The sequence below is a fragment of the Hyaena hyaena genome, unplaced genomic scaffold (assembly GCF_003009895.1).
Source record: "Hyaena hyaena isolate Hyena2069 unplaced genomic scaffold, ASM300989v1 scaffold_55, whole genome shotgun sequence".
Lineage (NCBI taxonomy): Eukaryota > Metazoa > Chordata > Mammalia > Carnivora > Hyaenidae > Hyaena > Hyaena hyaena.
The window spans coordinates 1068183-1091209 of NW_024080687.1; the positions used below are offsets into that span (position 1 = coordinate 1068183).

Sequence of the window (23027 nt, forward strand, 5' to 3'; positions counted from 1 at the left end):
CATTAAGTACTCTACATGAATTTTCCTACACAGAAATAATCTACTCCTCTTGCTGTTAAAAGCTCTCCCCATTCATATATATATTTCCTCATCATTCTTAGTTGTCTGCTTAAGGACTTAACATTTTCACTTGGGAATTTATCTTTATATATAATTTCATTATTTTTACTTTTGTTAATGTTTATTTTTGAGAAAGAGAGACAGCATGAGCAGGGGAGGAACAGAGAGAGAGAGAGGGAGACACAGAATCTGAAGCAGGCTCCAGGTTCCGAGCTGTCAGCACAGAGCCCCAGTTTGGGGCTCGAACCCACAAACTGTGAGATCATGACCTGAGCTAGAGTCGGATGCTTAACCGACTGAGCCACCCAGGCGCCCCATTTTATATATGACATATGACTATGATATTAGTAGTGCATCTTATAGTATTTCTAGACTTCCTTAATATGCAGGGCGTTTAAAAAATTTTTTGTCCATCCTTAAGATGGACAGAGGTCTTAAATTACACTTATTTGGGTGAGAGTCAGGACCAGACCCCAGTCTTCTAAGTTGAAAACATATTTTCTTTCTTGAACTATGTCATCACAGACTAACGAGATCATGTAAAGCCAACCAGTAAGAAAATGGGTAGGATCATCCCTGAAACTTCATCTCATGTTTCTTACTTAAAATCCGTTTCCGTATAAGGGGATTATCTTAGTTTGCCCATTGAGCACATAAAATGGAGTGTCCAAAGGGTCCAGAAACAAGATACACTTTTAAAAAGTTACATTTTCCGACGATATGCCCCCTATGCTTTTCTTCAACCCCCAGACGCCTTTTTCAGGTGTAATACCTCAAAGCATTTGGTCCAACAGTTACTCTGAAAAAGGCATCGTAAATCAACTACAGAGTGTCCAGAAGTTCTGGAAACAGGGGCAATAGGGCATATATTGTATTTTTTCGGACACCCTCCAGTTCTGAAGAAACTAGTACTTGTTTAAGAATGTACTTTGAAAACAGCATAACAAAAATGGAAAAAGCATTTTAAACATATGAAAATGATTATGTGATTCCAAGTTGGCTGCCTTATAAAGCAATTCATATTCCCTTCCCACACTGAAGTATGATACCAGTGAGATTAACCCGTAATAAACCAGTGTGCTGTGTGTCCATTAATCATTAGGAATTCTGTACATCAGCCAACATGTAAACAGCCTTCTTTTATCGTTGTCCATGAGCCTGCAGGTGTGGCATTGCCTTGGATGCATGGATGCTTCCATTGGGTGATGAAGTATATTCCAGAATTCCTCAGCCCCTCTTTTTTATCAACTCAGAACGGTTCCAATATCCTGCTAATATCTTAAAAATGAAAAAACTCTACTTACCTGACAAAGAAAGAAAAATGATTACAATCAGGTAAGTGTTAGTAAGTCATTTATTTCATCAGCTGAAAAGAAACGTGAAACTTGGATGAACATCAAAAGATGCCATTTGGTGGCCATGACAGAGTTGTTAAATTCATTGTTTACACTTTCAGTAAGGCAGAATATTAGATAATTTCAGGGTCTAAGTGCATTTGTGTTTACGATTTTTTAAAATGCCGATGTTTTGAGTAGTGTTAATATATGTCATTCATATACTGATCATTAAAATTTGCATTTGGATACGTGGTATTTTTTATGGAAACACAAGAGCAGGCTTATACATTTTGGGGGCAGGGGTAGGGAAAAGTATTGTATTATTAGGCTAGGCTTGGAACTCTTTGGGAAAAAAGAGCATCTGTTGAGATCGGCAATGTGTTTACCTGTTTAGAAAAAATATGAATTTATAAACTCCCAAAGGCTACAATGGGGCCTCCTTGAGCATCAGCGATGTGCTTATATCATGGATGTGAAAAAGAAATCCCAAAAGAGTTTTGAACTCGCAATGTGATGTTACGAGGCAGGGGTCATCCCTCTTCTATCTGAAACCTGGTTTATTTCGAAGGAGAAGAGAAGAGGTGGCGAGAAGGAAACACAGAGAGTATAGGTGATAAACGCTATGATAGGGTCAGAGAATGGAATCATTTCCATCTGAGGGGGTCAGAAGAGGCTGCTTCGAAGACATGGGAGTAGAATTGGTCTTGAAGGATGAAGACGCGTTAAATAGATGATGAGGAGGGTCTAGGGAGTTCAGTTAAGAACCTCGATTTAGCTTCAAGTTAGTTAAGGACTTCAATATTTGTATGTATAAGTCTAATTCTAAAACAGAAGTAGTGCATAAAGCCTAGCCTCCCTCAACCCCACTTCGTTTCTAGGCTCTTGCTCTACCATTTTCCCTCTTTTCTCTGCTAGGAGCCTGGAAAGAATAGCTCATACTTAATAGTTCATCCTTACTTCCATTTACACTTTGACTCCCATGGGCTAGTTTCCTGAACGCCACCAGTATATTGAAACTGGCCCTGCGGAGGACATAAAAGGCCCAACAGCCTATTTGCAGCCTCAGTCTTGCTCTCTGTGTCCATCTGACACTGTGGGCTTCCCCTAGATCCCCTCCCCTGGGTACCACAACCCTACTCTTTCCTGCTCCTCCCTCCATTTAGATGGCCCCTCCCTTTCTCCCCGACCCTCTCCTTCTCCCTAGGGCATTCCTCCACTACTGGTAGCGTCCAGGTTTCTGCTCCCACCTCTCTCATGACCTGGTTTCCACCGTCTGATACTCCCGTTGTGATTGGAAGCAGGGAAGGAGGAGCTGTAGGTGGGTGTCTCTGGTTTGACTATAGATGACTGAAAAAGTGGTGTTTGCCCAGAAGCAGCAGCAAAGAGGGAGAGTTGCATCAGTTGGGGCTGGAAAGATATGTGTTAACGTTGCAATTTCTTAGCTTGAGATGGGGAAGTCAGGGTAGAGAGGTCTGGCCACAGACTGGGCAGTACCGAATTTGTGTATTCTACAGAAAACCTTTGGGGTAGATAAGCCCACCAAGTAGGGAAAGAAGTCGTCTGAGAACAGAATATTGAGGAATGTCTCTATGTATGTGAAGAGAGCAGACAGGGGGAGAAGGGAAGGTGCAGAAATGGGCAAAGAAGATCCAAGAAAGGAAAGGAAAAAAAAAACTGCAGCAAAGTGTCAAATGTCTTAGCGGCAGTAGAAAATGATCACTCAAAAAAGGCCATTTACTTGATGTTAGGTAGATGTAAAGAGCAGCATAAATGGTATCTATAAGGTGCTCACAGCTTAAATAATACAAGAGGTGTTTTTTTCCCTTCAATCCACTTAATCCAAGGTTTACGTGCAGTGTGTTTTGAATCGCATCAAACAGATATGAAGTTAAACAGTGTTGGTAAAGGAGTAGGCATCTGACTCTGAGTATACAGTCCCTGCAATGCGTCTGTCAGCTCAAACTGGGAATATTGTAGCCCATCACAAAGCTACAATCATTTCTTCTAAGACCAAGATGCCAAGGAAGACAGGAATCTTTGTTTATCTAGAGGGGAAGATGAATATATAAGAGGCACAGCCTGTGACCCACAAGTACATCTACAGAGATCAAATCTACAAGTTTTGTTCCCTTAGTTTTCAGTCAACAGGCTACCTAGATTGGTATCCTTCTTGCACCCTAAGTACAAAAATAATTTTGTCAAACAGTGTGATTTATAAACCTCTCATTTCTCCTCCAGGGGTTCAGTCCATCAGAATTTTGCGGATTTCACCTTTGCAACTGGCAAAATAATTGGATACATATTCACTTTAAAAGGAGATATCGATTCAAATGTAGCAATTGATCTTAGCAACAAAGCTTCATTAGCATTCTTACAAAAGCATTTAGGTAAGAAACTAAGGGTATTTCATGACATAAACCAGATGATTCTTAAGACAAAACTGTCTTATTACAGCCTTAGTCTCATTTTAACTGTCTCCAGTTGGTTTACAGTGTAACATAGCAGTAAATCAGTTTGAAGAAAGAAACTTGAGAAATTGAGTTTTGCTGCTTCTCATGCTACACATCACAGATAGGAAGCCAACGTGTTAATGTTTGTTTATTTTTGAGGCAGAGCAGGAACAGGAGAGAGGCAAAGAGAGAGAGACAGAATCTGAAGCAGGCTCCAGGCTCTGAGCTGTCAGCACAGAGCTCAACATGGGGGCTTGAACCCACAAACCATGAGACCATGACTTGAAGTCAGACGGTTAACCGGGTGAGCCACCCAGGCTCCCTGTCTACCTATTAAAGCTAATAGTTTCTCTGTGCAGACTTGGTGGACATTTGTGGCATCATTTGTGAAGCTGTGCTGCCACCTAGAGGCACTGAGCTGTCTCATACTCTCAAAAGTTTCATATGCTTATTATTAACCTTTTTCTTTTCCAGGACTGCAGAAAGATTTTGATCAGTGGGATTCTTTAATTGAAGGAGAAGATGATAATCTTATTCCAGGGACCGACATTGACACAAGCAGCCAACATGCCACTCTACAGAACTCTACAGGAATAGAGAAATAGAATTTAGATCAAGAGCACTTTTTAAAAAGTCTTGTTTAAAAGCTGTCTAAAAAGTGTGTGTGTGCGTGCGTATGTGTATAATTTTAATGTATTTTCTCAAATAACTCTATTGTAAAATGTGGACTATATCATAATAGTGATTGAAGCTTGTGCTCGAATTTTTTTCTTTTAAAGAAAGACTGCCGTATATAACAATCATACCAGCCTAAATTTTTATTTTACTAAAATCATACGTTTTTAGTGCCAAAATCAATAACTATTTTTACACTCTTTCATGGACAAGTATATCAAAACAGGCACAATGGTAATGAAAACATGTTGCAATGACATAACACTCCTTAAAAATACAACAATAAAATACAGATTTTCTTGCCTCTCTTCTCTGTTATGAGTAGAATTGAGTTTTGGCAACATGGTATTCTAGGTAGAATTTAGAAGCACTCCCCTTTGACTTTTGGTCATGGTGAGAAAAATTAGATCACACAGATGATAAAAGCACTGGTTTACCACAGGATTAGGGATACTGTACAATTTCAGTACGATAACTAAATTAGGGGAGTGGCCAAGGATAAGAATATTGGAGACAGGGCAAAGGCGGCTGATTAAAATGGATTGAAGAGAGCTTATAATTTATTTGCATTAACTTAATGCTTTATCTCTGATGGATTCCACCTACCCAAGAAAGATGCACAAGACAGGCCAAGGATTCCAGTTATAACACATTAATTATGCAGCCAAAGGCTGCAAAGGGTAACAAAGGAAACATTCAGAATTGCTTTTAATGGATTTATTTTTCCAATTAGTTTTATTTATGTTTTAAAGTCTATATGCAATAGTAGCAGTGGACCAGCACCATACAGGCCTACCTCGCTTTATTGCACGTGGCAGATACTGCATTATTTACAGTGTTGGAGGTTCAAGACTTCCGTGGAGGAAGGAGGGAAGTGCAGCTGTGGTGGAAATGGCAAGGTGACTAGAATCAGACATGGAGCCTGGAGAGGTGCCCGAATTCCTGCAGGCTCGTGATCCAACTTGAATGACTGAAGAGTTGCTGCTCATGGATGAGCACAGAAAGTGCTTTCTTGAGATGGGGTCTACTCTGGGTGAAGATGCCAGGCAGATTGTTGACACGACAACAAAGGATTTAGAATATGATGTACACTTAGTTGATAGAGCAGCAGCAGGGTTCAAGGGGATGGGTTCTGACTTTGAAAGAAGTTCTACTGTGGGTAAAATGCTACTGCCCAGAATCCCGTGCTCCGGAGAAATCGCTCATGAGAGGAAGTCAGTCGATGTGGCAAACTTCATTGTCTTTTTAAAAAAATGTTTTACATGTTTGTTTATTTTTGAGAGAGGCAGAGAGAGAGGTAGACAGAGGATCTCAAGTGGGCTCTGTGCAGATAGCCTGATGGAGGGCTCGAATTCATGAGCCATGAGACCGTGACCCGAGCCGAAGTCAGGTGTTCAACCAACTGAGCCACCCTGGCGCCCCCATTTTGGGCGTCACAGCCACCCAAGCCGTCAGCAGCTGCCATCAGCATGGAGTCAGGACTGTCCACGACTCACTGAAAGCTCAGATGATGGTTAGCATTTTTTTAGCAGTAAAGTATTTTAAAATTAAGGTATGCACGATTCTTTGTTTAGATACACTATTGCACATTTAATAGACTACACTCTAGTGCTCTAGTGTAAACATAACTCTTATACACACTGGGAAACCAAAAATTTTTTTGACCTGCTTCATTGTGGTATTTGTGGCCATCTGGAGCTGAACCCACATCTCTCTCTCAGGCATAGCTGTAAACGAAGGCAAAAAAAGATGGCTTAAAACTTCATGCACATATATGTTGGGGGTCATGGAAAATAGTTTGTTTCCCAATGAATATAAAAATTTGTGCCACTCATAGTTAAGTATATTCTGGCTTAATTATGCTCTGGCTCCTATGAATTCTTCATAATTAAGCTTGCTTAAGCCTGTGTGAACAGGATTAATCAGGACCTCATAAGGGAACCAGGTTAGCTGTAACTATTCATCTCTACTCCTTTTGCTCAGTTGATAAGTAACTGGGTATTTTGATTTGGCACTCGAGGCTATCCTAATGTTTTAGGGTGCAAAATTGCTCTTTTCGAGAAATTTGATTTCTCCTATTCTATAGCCACTCTGATTTTTTACATTTTTGAATAGTTCAACTCTTCAGCATGGTGGAGTCTTTCAGGTTTTCCACATAGAGTATCATGTCATCTACAAAGAGTGAAGGTTTGACTTCTTCCTTGCCAATTTGGAGGCCTTTTATTTCATTTCGTTGTCTGATTGCTGAGGCTAGGACTTCCAGTACTACATGGTGAGAGTGGACATCCCTGTGGTGTTCCTGACCTTAGGGGGAGAGCTCTAAGTTTTCCCCATTGAGGATGATACTAGCTGTGAGTCTTTTGTACATGGCCTTTATGATATTGAGGTATGATCCTTGTGTCCCTACTTTCTTGACGGTTTTTATCAAGAAAGGATGTTGTAGGGGCACCTGGGTAGCTCAGTTGGTTGGGCGTCCGACTTCGGCTCAGGTCATGATCTCACAGTTTGTGGGTTCGAGCCCCGCGTCGGGCTCTGTGCTGACAGCTAGCTCAGATCCTGGAGCCTGTTTCAGATTCTGTACCTCCCTCTCTCTCTGACCCTACCCTGCTCACACTGTCTCTCTCTCTCTCTCTCAGAAATAAATAAAACATTAAAAAAAAAAAAAGAAAAAAAAAAAAAAAAAAAAAAGGATGTTGTATTTTGTCAAATGCTTTTTCGCCATCTATTGAGAGGATCATATGGTTCTTATCCTTTCCTTTATTAATGGGATGTATCATGTTAATTGATTTGTAGATATTGAACAACCCCTGCAGCCCGGGAAGAAATTAGTTGATCGTGGTGAATAATTCTTTTAATATATTGTGGGATTCGTTTGCTAGTACCATGTTGAGAATTTTTGCATCCATGTCCATCAAGGAAATTGGTCTGTAATTCTTTTTAGAGGGGGATCCTTGTCCGGTTTTGGAATCAAGGTAATGCTGGGCTCATAGAATGAGTTTGGAAGTTTTCCTTCCATTTCTATTTTTGGGAACAGTTTCAAAAGAGTAGGTGTTAACTGTTCCTTAAACCTTGGTAGAATTCCCCTGGGTAGCCATCCAGCACTGGACTGGTTTGTTGGGAGGTTTTTTATTACTGACCCATTTTTTACTGGTTATGGGTCCGTTCAAATCTTCTGTTTCTTCCTGTTTCAGTTTTGGTAGCCCATATGTTTCTAGGAATTTATCTATTTCTTCCAGACTGCCCAATTTGTTAGCATATAATTGCTCATAATATTCTTTTATTATTGTTTGTATTTCTGCGGTGTTGGTTGTGATCTGCTCTCTTTCATTGTGATTTGATTTATTTTGGGTCCTTTCCTTTTTCTTTTTGATAAGTCTGGCTAGGGGCTCGTCAATTTTGTTACTTCTTTCCAAGAACCCACACCTAGTTTCGTTGATCTGTTCTACTGGTTTTTTTTTTTTTTTTTAATTTTTATATCATTGATTTCTGCCCTAATCTTTATTATTTCCCTTCTTCTGCTGGTTTTGGGCTTTTTTTCTATTTCTTTTTACAGCTCCTTTAGGTGTAAGGTTAGGTTGTATATTTGAGACATTTCTTCCATTTTAGGAAGGCCTGGGTTGCTATATGCTTCCCTCTTGTGACTGCCTTTGCTGCATCATATTTCCTTTTTATTTTTTTTAAGTCTATTTATTTATTTATTTATGGAGTGAGGGGAGAGACAGAGAGAGAACAAGTGGGGGAAGGGGAGAGAGAGAGGGAGAGAGAATCCCAAGCAGGCTCTGCATAATCAGCATAGAGCCCAGTGCAGGGCTTGATCTCAGGAACTGTGAGATCATGACCTGAGCCAAGATCAGAGTCAGACGCTTAACTGACTGAGCCACCCCAGCACCTCTCCTTTATAATAAAATGAGATTACCACACCATTAAGGAGAAACTTTATTCAAATCTATGTCATATTAGAATATTTCCAAAATCAAACAGAATATTAATCAAATGCTGACTAGACAGACAAGGCAAAGCTTCAGAAACAAAACAAAACATCTGAAAGCTATTGCTAATAAATCCGTCTCTCTAAGTAGTATCATATATTTGTCATAAACCTATAATTTTCTATTTTAATTTAAACACTGTATTCAAAAGAAACAAAAGTAGGGTTTTTTAATTTGAGTAATGTGTTAGCAACTTGTTTGAGTAATGTGTTAGCAACTTGTTTAGCAAAATAAACCCCCCTGATTAGAAACATAACATATTTAAAGGGAAAAGAAAGATCCCAGATCCATATGTACCTCAATACCACTATAAATACACTGCATAGTCGTCCTGAGATCTATTTTGTTGTCAACACGTATCAAAGTTTTTGAAAATGACAACTTCTTATGATTATATGCTCTTGACTTGCTCAAATAATCTGTCGGTCTGGGTAAGATGCCACATGTTTAAGGGTAGTCTCAGATGGACTGGCCACGTCTATGGATCCACAGTTAAGTCTATACCACCTCCAGACCCCTTTTCTGGAAAAAAAGAAAAAAAGAGAGAGCGAGGGAGGGAGAGAGAGAGGGAGAGAGAAACCTCAAGTTGAGAAAGAAAAACAACACGGGTTCTACCATAACAAACGTAATGCCTTCTCAAAATGTGAGAATTATTCTATGGGGAATTATTCCTACAGAAATTGTTTTTCTTTCCTTCTAGTAGTTTGGTTCTCACACTCTTCCTATTATCAAACAAAATTTCTCTATAATACCGACATACTTAAAATTTGGTAGAATGATGTTAAAGCTGATACCTGCATAGTCTTTTGTTCTCTTTCATTAGTATGTATTTTTCAAATAATAGTAAAGCCACCAAGAGCTGAGTTCATTCTCAATGTACTTCAGTTCTAAAGACCGATGTGCTTCTTATGAACAACATAATGCAATAACCAGTAACTTCCAACAAATTGAATCCTATCACGAGATAAACTAAAAGCTAAAAGAAATTTCAAAGATCATTTAACGTATGAAGATCACTTGAATGTATGAGCTAGTCAACACTAAGAAAATTTTTTAAATTCTTTAAAATATAAATTTATCATATTCACAATTTAGCCTTCAAGATTAATTCAACCAACAGGCAAATTTTCTATATTTAAAGAAACCCTCTTCTTGGTTATTTATCCCCAGATGCCTATTTAACATTTTTAGCTAAAAAGTTTTTATTTATTTTCTACTACTAACATCCAAGGAAACTGATAAACCATTTTTGTTTGAGGATTCAGAATAAGGGTACCCTGAACACTTGGCAATCTGTTAATAGAAGTTACCTTCTTTTAAGAACTCAAATTACCTTCAATTGTAGTATAATCCAATGACATGAAGTAAAGGTCGTTTCCCACTGTTTGGAATATAGCCTATCCAAAGGAGCCTTCAGATTACCACCAATTCTTTGTTACAGACACAAGATGATTAAAATCAGAAAGGGGGTCACAGGTAAACCAGAAAAAAAATGGTAAATGATGAAAAACTAAGCCTTTTGAAAGTATGGCAATCTGGTTTTGTAGTGAAGAATCACCCAAGAACATTTTCTATCCTTCTAATACTCATTTCTCTGGAACACTCTGCTGGAACATCCCACACAGGGAGTAAAGGACCCTTTTCCAATTTTTAGCCTCAATCTCCACAACTCTGATGCCTTTTTCAAAGGGTCTCTATTCAAATACATTTTCCGTGGTGAGCCACAGATCCTTTATCAAAGGCTTACTGGAGAGGGATAGTTCTCCTATATTCCTTTCAACAAATAGCATTGTGTGTATGCATGACATCTATACAGAAATTGATTCATGAGACATATTCTTACAATAGAATGAAATCCCTCAGATACAAAAATAATTCTTAAAAAATCAGAAAGACTCCCAGATCACAGTGACTTGACCAAAAAAGTCATGCATAATTTAATACCTCACAATATCCACTTTCAAAGGAAAGCCAAATTATTTGTAGACACATATCTAAGAGGTTCTTCAAATTTGAGGAAAGGATCGTTTAAATCTCATTAATGACCAGATTTTAAAAAGGAAAGCCTTATCCATAAGTAACTTGTATATTTGCTAACTGATGAAAAGCCAGTTATATCTATACTATTTTATGAACATTCTAAGTTGCCTTACATAGTTTTTTCTTCTATTTGGCAGGTGTAAGGTAGTTTATCCAAATAGAATCCCATACGTATATATCTATGCATTTGGCTGTGGATCCTTGTAAAGTAATGAATGGAAAAGATCAGAAGAGAAAAGAAAAAGTTTTAGTGAATACTGATGCAACCGGAGTGAAATAAGCTTTTGTTTTTGACAAGTAAACAAAAACATGAAATTAATAGAAGAAGGTGAAGAAAGATGTTTTTTCTTTAGTGGAAAAATTTCAAGGGACCTAAATGTGCATCACTATGAGAAATGACTCAACAAATGACCGACCATTTGTGTCCTCTAAGATTATACCACTATGGCCTTCTGGTTGCAGCCAAGGTGGAGTAGGCTGACTAGAGCCTGCCTCTTTTATACGTACTACAACTAAACATTCTGGAAAGTATACGAAAAGCAGCTGTGGGCCCTGAAAATTAAATAGGAACAGGCAGATTGAGGACTGAAGTAAAAACCTGAATAATGTCTCATAGCAGGGGTGGATTCACAGATGTTTCCTTCCTTCCTTCCTTCCTTCTTTCCTTCCTTCCTTCCTTCCTTCCTTCCTTCTCATCCTCCCCTCTCCTTCCTTTTTCTCTCCTCTCCTCTCCACTCCATTCCTTTCCTTTCTTTCCCTTCTTATTTTTTCCTTCTCTGTCTCATAGTTTTGACTTGAGGCTGGACCAGATCAGAGCTGCCCAGCCAGGGGAAACAGCAACACTTGGAGGGAAAGCTAGAAAGTAAGGAATGGGTGGGAAATCTCTTCACTATTTTTCTTATTTTCCTTCTGGCCCTGTCATGAGAGCAGCCCCAGTTGAAAGTCTGAGAGAAGACTCTGGCCAGTGGGACAGGAAAAGGGCCATTTGCTGTCTGAAAAACGGGGGTGGGGATAATTTTTTTTTTTTTCTCTCTGCTTCACTCCAGAGGCAGGCTCGGTCAAATAGAACTGCATGTTAGCAAAGAAGAAAATCTTGAGAAACATGCTCTCTGTCTAGAGGAGCAAGAAAAAGGGCCCCTAGGAGCTGGATTAAAGAAGATCTTTGAGGAGTGCCTGGGCGGCTCAGCCGGTTAAGCGTTCAACTTTGGCTCTGGTCATGATCTCACAGTTAATGAGTTCTGAGCCTCCAGCTCAGAAACTGGAGCCTATCTTTGGATTCTGTGTCTCCCTCTGTTTCTCTATCCCTTCCCCACTCACACTCTGTGTCTCTCAAAAATAAACATTTAAAATAATAATAAGAATTAATAATAATAATAATAATAAAGAAGATCCTTGAGTCCAGCATGTGTGGAGGAAATCTCAGAGAGAAAAGGAACTGAAAAATATGAACCCCTAATACTGTATATGAACTGATATAAATCCCAAGGTCAACCCTGAACTCTGCATATGCAAAAGAGGATCAACTCAGCATAGCAGTCTTTAATAGCTGATCTACTATATAAACTGCTACCTAAGTTCCTGAGAGGCTTATGCTCTGGGCAGACCCAACACCAAAGCAAAGTCTTTGAAAACTGAACTGTTGTTGGAAACAACAAACAAAGAGGGGCAGAACTTGGTGGTATGAACCCAATTGGGTTGACCACCTGCTAAAACAAAAACTTCAATATTTTCTAAAAAATGTTAATAGGATCCAAAGTCTTGCAACATAATATTTAAAACATTTGGGACATAATCCAAAATTACTCAACATACAGAGAACTGGGGAAAGTTAACCATATTTCAAAGCGAGCAGTAGATGGCAAGCCCTGAGATGACCAGATATTGGAACTCTCAGATACATATTTTAAAGTAAAATCTTCAACAAATGCCAAACAGAATAAATTCAAATGCCCAGATATTATAATGGCATGAGAAATTGCCCACTATGTAATTTATTTTATTTTATATTTTTTAATTTTTTTTAACATTTATTCATTTTTGAGAGAGAGAAGGGGGGCGGGGGACAGAGATAGAGAGGAAGACACAGAATCTGAAGCAGGCTCCAGGCTCCAAGCTGTCAGCACAGAGCCTGATGAGGAGCACAAAACCACGAGCAGTGAGATCATGACCTGAGCAGATGTCGGATGCTTAACCGACTGAGCCACTCAGGCACCCCCACTATGTAATTTTAAATCAAGAACACAAGATATAAAACTGTATGTAGAATCAAATCAATTATGTGCAAAATATGTAGATGATATGCCTACATTCCATATAAACAGAAAACTTATGAAATGAAACTGATTAATCTCTTTGTCTTGGATTGATGGATTATAGGGGATAAGTACTTTCTCTGAATCAAATTTGCCATTTTTCCAGATTTTCTACACCAAACATAGTTTATAAAGGTCTCAGGCACTAAATGATTTTATGTTTAATATCCCCCTTTCCCCCCCAAGTCAAGATATAAAACATTAATAACTAGTTTGTCCAAAGGGATACTTGGCATAAAGTCCAGAATCACTGATTTTGTTATTGCTGTTTTTCATTGTCATCAATTCCAGTATTAGTATTTTTTTCTCAATTACTCCCAAACACAAGGGCTTTGGAAATAAATTACCTTTAAAAATTAAAGACAATGTTCTCATTAATTAGTATTTATATCATTCCATACCTCAGATGGACTCTTATCTAATTTGGGTATGCCATTCCAGACATTCTCAGGGTTCACTATCTCCTCCATACCATTTGAAACGTTCAAAACCTAAAAGAGAAAAAAGATATTTAATAAAAATTGGTAGTTTCCAAAAACTGTAACTGATTAATGAACCACAGCAATCCTTCAAATGAAATACCTGAAAAGGCAATGAAAATAATTTTATTAAACTTCAATTTTATGTTTTAACTCAATAGAACTTCTGTTCAAAAAACGTATTGAGTATCTATGCCTAGATATCAAAGATAGCTAAAAATGAGATCTCAAGAAGCTCAAAATTTTGTGGAGAAATGGACCTCTAAGCAGATCATTACAATGTAGTAAGTACAGACCTCTGTAGCCACAGGAATGGGAATATAATATAGGTATAAAGGATTTTTGCTGGGTGGGGAGGGTGAAGAGATGTTGAGATTTAGAAAATAATGCTAGTGAATGCTTCCTGGAAGAGGCAAAGTGAAAATGAAGATGCAAAATGAAAATGAAGATGAAGATGCAAAATTAAAATGAAAATTTTCCAAAAATAAGTGAAAATTGGGGCACCTGGGTGGATCAGTTGGTTGAGAGTCCAATTCTTCATTTCAGGTCAGGCCGTGATTCCAGGGTCATGGGATCAAGCCCCGCATCGGGCTCCACACTGAGCATGGAGCCTGTTTAAGATTCATTCTCTCTGCCCCTCTGCCCCTCTCTCCCTCTCCTCTCTCCAAGGAAAAAATAAAAATAAAAGTGAAAATTAGCCAGTTTGGGAGGGGGATAGAGTATAAGTGACTAGAGCTGCATTATTAAATATATCAAAGAAACCACGTGGAATGATATATATAAGAGAGAACAAGCAATTTGATGTCTATATAATGTAAGGTACAAAAGATAAATGAGTAAACCTAAGACTGGAGAAGAATATGAACACTCAGCCCTAGAGGACCTTCAGGACCATGCCATGTTAATGAGTGTGGCTTTTCCATCCTAGACCAGTGGCTCTCCAATTTTAATGGTATAAGAATGCACATTCCTGGTTCTACCCCCAGAAATTCTGAATTAGCCAGCCAGGGCAAGGTCCAGGAATCTACAGTTTAAGAGACCCACCAGGTGATTCTGATACAGGTGGGGGGTTTTTTGACCGTAGGAGAAACACAATCAACTGGAATCCCCAACAAGTTTTACCCACAGGAATGCTGTCGTCAGATTTCACACTGGTAGTGTAGAGAATCAACTGAAGGACTGAAGGAAGACTAGAAGAAGTAAACCAACATAGAAGATTATTAGAGTATAATCTAGTTGTAAAATAAGGGACTTCAAATCAAGGCAGTGGCATTAAGTATGAAAAGTTTTAACTATGAGATAAGAAACAGAAAGCATAGAATTTGGTGACGGATAGGATTTAAGAGCCAAGGGAGATGAAAGAGCCGGGGATGATTTCTTCCTAGGATGCGTGTATATGAACTTTGAGATGATTTTTGCACTGCACCAAATTACCAGGGGGAATGGTAAGGTAAACATCTGTTCAATTGCATTCTCTAGTCTGGTAAAGTTTGCTAAGATTTCCTTAATAGTCTCCAAGTATCTTTTGAGATAAAGTGCTTCCATTTCACTTACCCTTGTGCCTTCTTCACCTATTTCCAGAATCTCACATCTAGACCATGTGTTTCTTACACTTGACCACACAACACATTTGGATCCAACAGCAAATCCTTTCAGAGTGTAGATGTTCTCTGGCTGAGCTGCCAAATTGAATAAAGACTCAGTGCATACTTCTTAATCCCTTGATCTTAAACACACAAGCAAAGCATTTTCTTATCTGCATTTCCTATTCCTATACAATCAAGGTCATGGATGGTCTGAGTCTGTCTCTTTTCCTGGATTTTATTTTAAATTCTTCCAGTGGCCTTTCCCAATATATAATTCCTTATTGCTTTCTTCAGAAAACACCACTGTGATATGATGTGTCTTTTAAGAATATGAATCTGATTCCTGACTTTGAAATGCACTATTAGAAGCTGTTATCGTTGCCACATGTGATGTGGTCTATGGTTACAACAGCCATGTCTTTAGTATGAAGCAGCATAGTACAAATTAAAGGACATTTTTATCACAAAGCTATTACTTATTCTTATTAAAGTGTGGCAAGGAGGACTAAGTGAATTATAGTATAGCCACAGAATGGAATACTATAGAAGTACAATATTTAGAAAGCATATTTAAGGGATTAAAATGCAGGATTCAACACTCTGATAATATGATTCTATTTAGTTCTTTAAACTGTATGTAAATAGACACACACAAGGTGAAAGACAACAGGAAGGAAGTGCACTGCAACCTTAACAGTGGTAAGATTACGGTGATATGGGAGATTTTCATTCTCCCTAGACTACTGTTTTCTCTATTTCATATGATGGCTCAAATTTAATAATCAAAAATTGACATATAGGGGTGTCTGGCTCAGTCGGCTCGGCATCTGACTCCTGATTTTGGCTCAGGTCATGATCACCGGGTTTTGGGATTGAGCTCTGTGCTGAGCATGGAGCCTACTTAAGATTCTCTTTCTTCCTCTCCCTCTACCCCTCCCCCCAGGACACATATTCTCATTCTCTCTCTCTCTCTCTCTCTCTCTCTCTCATATTAAAAAAATAATAATAATAAAATAAAAATTGAAATATAAAGTCTAACATTGATTATTAAAAAACCCTAAAAGGTGTTTAGTGTAACTTTATTTATTTATTTATTTATTTAGAGCATGAGAATCTTAAGCAGGCTCCATGTTCAGTGTGGAGTCAGACATGGGGCTCCATCCCATGACCCTGGGATCATGACTTGAGTCAAAATCAAGAGTTGGATGCTCAACCAATCGAGTCACCAGGTGCCCCCATTTCATGTAACTTTTAAATCTTATGATCAAGAAAATAGCAACGCATGCAATTTATTTAAAAAGTTAATCATAATAAATATTCTCCAATGTTTACTCACGGATGTTTTGTTGGTTAATATAAGCTCCCCAAATCTACCATTTGTGTAGGGGTTTCTAAATAAAGGATAAGGTATATGCATGAAACAAAACGGTTAACTTTGAAAACTCTCCAAATTGATCCCTATGCAATGCAATAATTTAGCATTTCACCCAGCCTAGAAAGCATGGTTCTACATTGATTTCACAACTCAATCTCCCCACATTTGAAATGGTCTTCTTGAAATCTAAATCTGATTCTCTTCAGGTTTTAATGTTTTCCTCAAAACGTTAAAAAAGCCACAAGACAAAAAATAAATAAGAATTATTATCTTTAAGACAAATAAGTATTTTTGAAAGACACTAAGTTAAGTAAAAGAAAGTACATACCTGAGACATGATCTTGTAAAGCATTATTGTGTTTCCTTCCATCTCTGGATTCTTCTTCAGAGAACAAAGTCGATGATGAAATGGCATCTCTGTTTTTATGATCTGTAAATTCTTTTTTATATATATTCATTTCAATTTGCATGTTGGGATCGCAATTCTTCTCGTGTAGATGCAAGGGTAGGCTAGGCTGGTCCTCAGAACGTTCTACACAACTTGACTTCCTTGTGTCTTCGGCACACATGGGATCTTGGGCTTTCTGACCAACTACTAGAGACAAAGGGTTCATTTTGTCATCCAAACACAGCTGGGCTGTGGGTAACTCTAGTTCTGGCTGTTTCTCAGATTCACAGTTGAGGGGAAGCTGCACTGTAAATGTATGTAGGGTGGCTTCTGTGTCACAGCCTTGGGGTAAGGGCACAAATGGAGGCTCCAGGCCTGGCTTTTCTTTTTCTTCTGGCTCTTCCCCGACTGGAGAATGCTGTAACTCAATGGATTCCAGTTCCAGGAACTCTTTTGATTCATCATCGGGAGAAAGCGGCACCTCGAGAGAGTTCAGTTCTAATATCTCCTTTGTTTCACTAGCCTGCGGTAGTAATGTGCTAAATCCTGTCATGAGGTATTTATCATCAAACTTTGCTTTGCCAACCAGACGGGACTCTCTTTTATCTTCCAGTATCTCAATGCCAATTTCATCTTTGCATGGGTCTGTGAAAGCTTCAAAAACATTGTCAGGGTCAGGGTCATAGAATTTAGTTGGTTTGGCTTCAATAGTGTTTAAGTCTTTTTCAATTCTTTCAGAGAGCTCATCTGTCTGTGATTCCACATACTGTGTTTTCTCTTGTCCAGCTTTACTTCTTGCTTTCTTAAATCCAACCTCAGGACTGAGGGACCCAAGAGCTCCCTTTATTTCTGGATCACTTTCTTCATAGGGCAGATTGCTGTTACTAATACCAATCTTAGAATATTTCTTCATTTTCTCATTAATACTTTTGCCTTTGCTTTTTAAGTCGACAATTGCTAAGGGGATATTACAAACATCCCTTTTGATTTCTAATATTGTTATCTCCAGCACATCTTCTGTTACTATTTCATAAAAATAGTCATTTCCCTCTTGAGGGCACGCACCTTCTGAAATATTAAATCCTGAGAGGCAACATGGAAAGGCTTGCATGGGAACCACCAAAAGTTCAGAAGGAATATTCCAGACTGCTTTGGGGTCCACACAGTCTTCAATGTTTCCAAAGTCCACAAGTCTGACAGATACAAGATAATCATCACAAATATTGGTGATAAGTGCCCTATAATAATGCCCATCTTCTCTATATCTCACTATGCAAGGATCTCCAATATGAGGGCATGGGACACAACTTCTCCAACTCATTACTTGTTCCCCAGCAGTTTGTACTTCTACTTCTAAAAGCTGCAGTTTCTCAGTATCAGCAAACTGACACCAAAAATACTCAGGTCCCTCTATCACAGTGGCATATGCTCTTATCATCTTGATCTTTGGATCGTACCAGTTAAGAAATAGTGAAGTGTCCATGTCTGTTTTGTTGACAGACTTTGAACAGGCACCTATCATTATTTGGTTAGAAAGTCCTACTTGAGATTTTCCACAGAAAGCATATCTGCTAATCATGTCTTCTGCTATGAGCCCATGTTCATCAGCAAGAATAACTTCCCACCTGTCTTGAAATTGAACAAACTCACATCTTACTTGAACCTCATCTGTCCTTTGGGAAAAGTAATGCATCATTTCCTTACAGTTTAAAATCTCAGGAACCCAAAGTCCCCTCAAGGAGCAGTGGATGCACAGTGCTGGTACCAGTGTGTTAATAAGGTCCAGCTTACCTATCTTGTTAGTGTGGACCACGGAAACGTTGCCGTAGTCTATAAACTGTACAGAGAGAAGGTCACTGGGTCCTTGTTCCTTGACCACAGCACGATACCATAAATTGTCTTCTGGAAAAACGGCACATGTCACATCTCCTCTCTGCAAAGGTGGCCCTGAATAAAATTCTGGCCTGGTCCTAACATCATTTAATCTCTCTGAAAGACTAGCGATTTCAGCTTCATCTTCTGTTAGTTGAACATAAAAGTCTGAAAGGTCATTTATATGGGAAACATAGACAACTGTTTTAAAGCCAGGCATTATAACCTTCTGAGGGAGCTCAGAAAATTTTAGAGGCAAACCTTTGTGATACGAATCTCCTATGTTTCTCTCTGAAAGGGTAGCTTCTAGCCTTGTGGCTTTCAAAGGTGGCTCGGCAGAACTTTCTTCTTTTTTCTCGGTTGTGAATGGACACACTTGATTATCTTTATGTCCCACAGAGTCCTGATACTGAGTGACTAAGTTTGTCGAACTTCGTAAAAGCTTGGTTTCCTGATGTGTTGGGCTGGTCTTAGATTTGTGTGATGCTTCCAAGGTCTCCAGACTACATAATGCAGAGTCCTCTACTGATTTCCTTAAATACCCTGTAGGTGACAGCTTCAGATTTTCCTTCTTTACTTCAAGGGTTTCTGTTGCAGCGAGGAGGTTTTTGCTTTCTCGTTTTTTTCTTGTCCCTTTTTTGTAGCCAAGTAACACTAACTTCTCATTGATATTCGCGTTGATTTGAATACCTTCATCATAGAGTTCGATAATCAGTCTTCCATCTGGATCTTTTGCTACAACCAAAGCCTTCAATGACTTATCCAAAACAGTCTCCTTGAACCATGCTGTGATTTCTTCTGGTATATGGTCAGGTATGTCAGACAACGAACATTTAACAGCTTGCATGGACAGAAGTAAGACAGTAGACGCATCCCTAGGTATTGGAAGCAGATCATCGTTTGTTACCACGTGAATGTTGCCAAAATCAACAAAAAAGACTTTATTTGGTTCTTTTTCTATTGTTATCCCCCTATACCAGTTTCCATCAGTGTACTTGGCAAGGCACAAGTTTCCGGGCAGCAAGGCGGATGTTTTTAAATTCAGTAGAACTTTACTTAATTGTTTAATGCTACAGGACAACTGTTCTAAAATATTTGCATTTCTTCCCAGCTGGCAATAAAATGTCCAAGGGTCATCAACGTGTGTTATATACACCAATTCTTCACTGCCAATTTTCATATCGTGTGTCGAATAGTAGTAAGAATGTAGCTGAATGGAGGACTCCAGGGGCTTCTGAAATTTAACTGGCCGTGCAAGTCTCTTTTCTACCAAAAAATGGCACACACTCTGGAAGGGTGTTAGCAAATCTACGATGTTAAACAGCTCTTCATTGTGCGTTGAAGCCAAAGCAAATATTGTGCATTTTAATTCGAGATTGTCTTCCCATGCGTTGTCTACAAATTCAGTAAAAGCTTGGATTGCCTTCTCATCCCAAGCAAAAGGATTTTGACCAGTTGGTTGAATTAAATTATAAAGACTGCACCGAAAAGCCTGAGCCTTAACCTTGAGAAACTCTTCATTAATTGAGTAAATATTCTTCACAGCTACCATATCTTTGTCTCCATAATCCACAAACATTACTTGGACGTGCTCTGAAGACTGTGGCCCACGTATCACAGCTCGGCACCATTTTCCGTTTCCTGTTCGTTTTGCCAGACAAGCGGGGGCTGTCCCTTGGTAGGGAGCGGCTGTATTCTCGCAGTAGTCCTGGATATTACACATCAACGTTTTAAAGCCTTGAATATTCTTGGTCAGCTGGCACCAGAAGCAGCCGGGGTTTTCAACATAAGACACTTTGACTTCTACTGTACTCCCAACTTGGAGCTCTCCTTTACAAGAGCCTGGCTTAACTTCCAGGAAATTCTGCATAAGAGGAGAATAAACAGACTCTCTCTTCTCTTTTTCTTGCATAACCAGTCCAGTTGGGATATCTGTAGCGACTGGTGGATCAGTCACAATTTCTGAAACCGAGGTAGTTCTGTTGTCGTCTCTCTTGGCTTCCTGTTCCACCTCTGCCTTCTTGACAGGAGCGACTTTGTTATTCTCAGCAGTGAAATGGTTTGAAACAGGCCCTGGAGAATGGGCACTTACGGGAATGTTCTCCTTTGCTTCAAATTCCTGATACTTGGCATACCCAGCTTGAGCAATTACCTTACTAATGTTTTCTTCCCCTGTTCTTGATTCGTCAAGAATCTCAATAACGTATTGCTTATCCCGCTTATCAAGGACATGGATAACTAATTCTTTGTGGAGCACAGTCTTTTTAAAAAAGGAAACTGCCTCCTGGCTCCAACTTTTCCCCAAAGGCCAAATATCGGCCAACGTGCACTTCAGAGCCAGTGCTGGCAGCCGCCTAAACTGAGGAAGCAGCATCCTCACGTCATACCAATCCACGTTTTCCAAACTGCCACGGTCAACTAGGAATACATCCACACTCCTGTCGTCCAGTCTGGTGACCATAGCCCGATAATAGCCGTTTTCTTTCCACTTGACACAGCAAAGGTCATCAGGTTCAGGTTTCAACACTACACCCTCCAGCTTACTTGCTGAGGAATAGAAACTGCACATTCTCTTCATCAGCTTGCTGTAGGGGCCATTGTGCTTCCTCAACCGAATCCAAAACTCCGAAGGATTTTTAACAAACTCTACCTGGGCGTCATAGAAGGCGTTGATCTTTAGCCTGGTGGATCTTAAGGCTGGGAGTGGAATCTCTTCATCCGCTTCTTCAGCAGGAGACTGAGACTGAAGAGCTGTTGTTTGTCGGTCGTCTTCCTCCTCCTCCTCCTCCTCCATCCCCCGGCTCTGCAGGAATCGGTCGGCCAAGCAACAGGACCGTACTCCGAATACACAATTAAGGTTGATCCCATCTTCTCCATACAAAGTGATGTAATACACGTGCTCAAACGAACAGTAGAATTCAATCTTTGCATTCACCGCCTGGCCCAGGATCAGTGCCTTCAGCTCACCAACTTGTGACCGAGACCAGCCTCTGCCACCGTCCCAGAGTCCATACAAGGCACAGGGGTAGGTCACCACGGGCGTTCGAAAATACTCGGGCAGCAAGTAGCGGAGACTACTGCAACTCACCAACTCCTTCCTTCCGTAGTCTACGTGGAGCACCTGGGCACAGCGCTGGGGCCGGAAGGTCTCAAGCAAGAGAGCTCTGTACCAATGTCCGTCCAAGCCGCAGGATGCACATGGAGAGCCAGGCTTGTCTGGGCTCTCCTCCCTCTCCTCCTGGGGGCCGCTGGTAGAGTTCTCATCCCCCATCCCCGTGGAACCCCGGTAGATCTGCGCCATGCTCTCGGACAGGCGGTGGATCTCCTGCGAGAGGCTCCGGAGCTGGCAGTGAATGCGGTGGGGGTGGCACACCTGGGTTACCACCACCGGCTCCGTCACGCCCAGCTGCAGCTGCGGGTAGAAATAATCCAGGCCAAGGTGCTCCTGCTTGCAGGGGACTCGCGGGAGGACCCCGGCTCCCGAGCCCGTGCTGGCAGGGGCCGCCGCCAGGTAGCGCTTGAGCAGCGAGCGGAAGAGGCTGTCGGGCACCTGCCGGGCCAGGCCGAGCTCCTGCATCTGCTGGGCCAGCTCGGGCGCCTCCAGGAGGACCAGGCGATGCAGCAGCAGCACGTCCAGCACGCGCCCGTGCACCTGCTTGCCCTGCAGGCCGCCGAGGAAGTCCACGGCAGCGGGCGGCCAGTGCTGCGGCTCGCCGCCGCCCGCGCCGCCGCCGCCCACGGGCACCAGGCCCGCCAGCACGCAGCACAGCACCTCGGACGGCAGGTGGAAGAAGTCGCTGCGCCCCGGCGCCAGGGAGTCGGCGCCCGCCGCGACGGTGCGGCCGTCGTCGAGCAGGAAGACGCGGCTGTCCTGCGCCTGCCGGCTGACCACGCGGCAGCGGTGCCACACGGGCCCCACCTGCACCAGGCACAGCTCGCCGGGGGAGGCCGAGGCGCTGCCCAGCGCCCACGGGCGCCGCGTGGCCGCCGCTTCCTGAATCTCCCGGTTCAGGCGCAGGTACTCGTCCCGCCGCTCGCCCACCAGGCCCCAGAGCTGCACGGGGATCACCTCGGGGCGCACGTCCACGAACGACACCCGCAGCACCAGCGAGGAGCCCGGGGTGGGCAGCCCGGGGGTCGGGGCCATCTCCGCGGCGCGCCTCCGCGCTGGCGCACCGAGCCGTCCGGTCCGCCCGCGGCCCCGCGCCCTTGCCGCGGGGCGGGCGGCCTCCGCGGCCCCAGGCTCCGGGCACACGGGGACGGGGAAGGACGCCCGGCGAGGCGCCCCCTCGGCGAGGTCCTCGACGCCAGGTCTCCCGGACTCGCGCCGACTGGTGAGACGGGCGGCGGGACCAACCGCCCGCGGCCGCGCAGATCAGCCTCAGCGCGCGCGGCGCCAGGCTTCCGGGCACGGGCGGCGGGCAGGGCCGGGCGCGCCGCGGGGGAGCTGGGCCCCGGGGCGGG

At 41.5% G+C, this 23027-nt stretch overlaps 2 protein-coding genes across 10 annotated transcripts in view; one reads left to right on the forward strand and one right to left on the reverse strand.

Annotated features, from left to right (window-relative positions):
- PLA2G7 (phospholipase A2 group VII) overlaps positions 1 to 4830 on the forward strand; it is a 42870-nt gene extending 38040 nt beyond the window's left edge. For all 8 annotated transcript variants that reach the window (XM_039231214.1, XM_039231215.1, XM_039231219.1 and 5 more), the window contains 3 exons: positions 1225 to 1395; positions 3636 to 3784; positions 4322 to 4830. In XM_039231214.1, the coding sequence (XP_039087145.1) occupies positions 1225 to 1395; positions 3636 to 3784; positions 4322 to 4452 (451 nt within the window). In that variant the 3' untranslated portion in view covers positions 4453 to 4830. The remainder of the gene's footprint in view (positions 1 to 1224; positions 1396 to 3635; positions 3785 to 4321) is intronic.
- Positions 4831 to 8440: 3610 nt separating this feature from the next.
- On the reverse strand, positions 8441 to 22710 carry TDRD6 (tudor domain containing 6). Of its 2 annotated transcripts, XM_039231096.1 has the most exons (4): positions 16632 to 22710; positions 14897 to 15021; positions 13265 to 13354; positions 8441 to 9033 (listed from the first exon to the last, which is right to left on the reverse strand). In XM_039231096.1, exons 1-4 carry the CDS (start codon positions 22708 to 22710, stop codon positions 9010 to 9012), a joined length of 6318 nt encoding a protein of 2105 aa, XP_039087027.1. In that variant the 3' UTR covers positions 8441 to 9009. The 2 variants fall into 2 exon arrangements, with proteins under 2 accessions (XP_039087027.1, XP_039087028.1); XM_039231097.1 differs by lacking the exon at positions 13265 to 13354.
- Between the last annotated feature and the right edge of the window lie 317 nt (positions 22711 to 23027).